The sequence below is a fragment of the Phalaenopsis equestris genome, unplaced genomic scaffold, assembly GCF_001263595.1.
Source record: "Phalaenopsis equestris unplaced genomic scaffold, ASM126359v1 Scaffold000499, whole genome shotgun sequence".
NCBI classification, from domain to species: domain Eukaryota; kingdom Viridiplantae; phylum Streptophyta; class Magnoliopsida; order Asparagales; family Orchidaceae; genus Phalaenopsis; species Phalaenopsis equestris.
In genome coordinates this window covers 9,439-10,995 of record NW_018164939.1, presented here as the reverse complement: position 1 = coordinate 10,995, position 1,557 = coordinate 9,439, and the positions used below count along the sequence as shown (strand labels likewise).

At 37.1% G+C, this 1,557-nt stretch overlaps 1 protein-coding gene across 1 annotated transcript in view; it reads right to left on the bottom strand.

The window, feature by feature from the left end:
* The window catches only part of LOC110028173 (ganglioside-induced differentiation-associated protein 2-like), a gene marked incomplete at its 5' end in the record, with an annotated part of 5,760 nt that extends 4,219 nt beyond the window's left edge, over nucleotides 1-1,541 (bottom strand). Inside the window, 2 exon segments of the mRNA XM_020729917.1 lie at nucleotides 775-1,036; nucleotides 1,385-1,541. Of these exon segments, the coding sequence (XP_020585576.1) occupies nucleotides 775-1,036; nucleotides 1,385-1,541 (419 nt within the window).
* Nucleotides 1,542-1,557: the final 16 nt, after the last annotated feature.

The following is a 1,557-nucleotide window of genomic DNA, read 5'->3' as shown; positions in this document are numbered from 1 at the left end:
GTAGCCATAAGACAATAAGGGTTTGAGCAAGATTTAAAAATTTGTAAAGAAGATGGCTCTGGAAGCTTCCTTCTATCCCCTCCTTCCTATATTGTCGCTTCATTCAGTGCACACACCTCCCAAACAAACAATAACACTTAAGGAGCACCACTTCTTCTCTTAATACCCCTAAGATTCTGAACAATAAGATTCTGAACAATTGGATAGATTGCAGAAGACATGCTAACCCCAACACAGGATACGAAAAGCTAAGAGGAAACAATCTACAAAAAATTTATTATCTTATATGCTAATCTAAAACTATAAATGAGGGTATTTTGATTATAATATTTCATACCACTCAAATTTATGTGAGAAATCTCATCACATGAGCGCTGCATATGCTAAATTAATAAAAAATTGTAAGAACCTTTTGTAAGAGATGGCAATCAACCTCAAAACAAATTTGTAAGTTGAAAAGTATTTTAGACCAAAACAGAGAGATTTTAAAATTGTGAACCAACATGAAGAGCAACATAAACTTATGGGAAATGAAATTACCCATATATATATATATATTTTTTAAGTTAAAAACTCCACAAACTATTCTCCTAAGGTGGACAAATCAGAAGAATAGATCTTGATTCATGAGCAATCATTACTATGTTCTTTATTGGAAACTACAATAATGATCATTTTCAACACAGCTTTCCTAAAAACACCAATTGTAATAGCTCAGGAAAGTTATTAAAAAATAAAAAAAGAGAAGAGGCGTGGTTTCATCGAAGAACTTACCCTCCACTTAAGAAAAGGCGGCCAAGCGTAGCGATTGCAAGTCTAGATCGAAGGCCGGGATGAAGAAAATAAATAACCCGAAGCCTTTCTTTATACTCAACAGGTAGATCTTCATATATCCTCCACAAGATAAACATTCCAGGGTTATTCTCATTTTGCACAGTTGTGTGCATGTACAAAATGCAGAATGGACCTTCAGGCAGCTCAGTCGTTAGCTTATGGGACACAAACCTCTTCAAGCGCTCCCCAGAAACAACAGTAGCTGAAGATTGAGACAAATAAATTGTTATGCAATGAAACCACTTTCTCTTGTAAGGAAGCAGTTCTGATCATGTCGAGAAATTCGCAGCAATTTAACTTTATATTAAAATTTTCTTCTAAGAAAGAAAAAAACTTGACAAACTAAACTCAGATTACCATAACAAACTTGGGGCATGCTCATGAGCAAACTCCACCACCGAAATATGCTTAATTATCAGAAAAATCAATAGGGTATTTCCATGGGATCTGAAGTACCATTCAGTAGCAGAAACGACCATTACACAACCAAATCAAGAAAAATAAAAAACCCTAAAACGAAAAAAAAAAAAAGGGGTGGAAGGCGAAGTACCGGGGAAATATTTCCCAACGATTCGAAGAATACGATTCCCTGACTTATCAAGTCCCTCAAATCGCAGGATCTGAAGCGCGACGAGATCGGAGAAATCTTCCTCCGAGCATTCATGCCACTGTTCCGCCTCCGCCTCGGCGGCCGCCTCTTCCGCAACCCGAGCTACGCGCTCC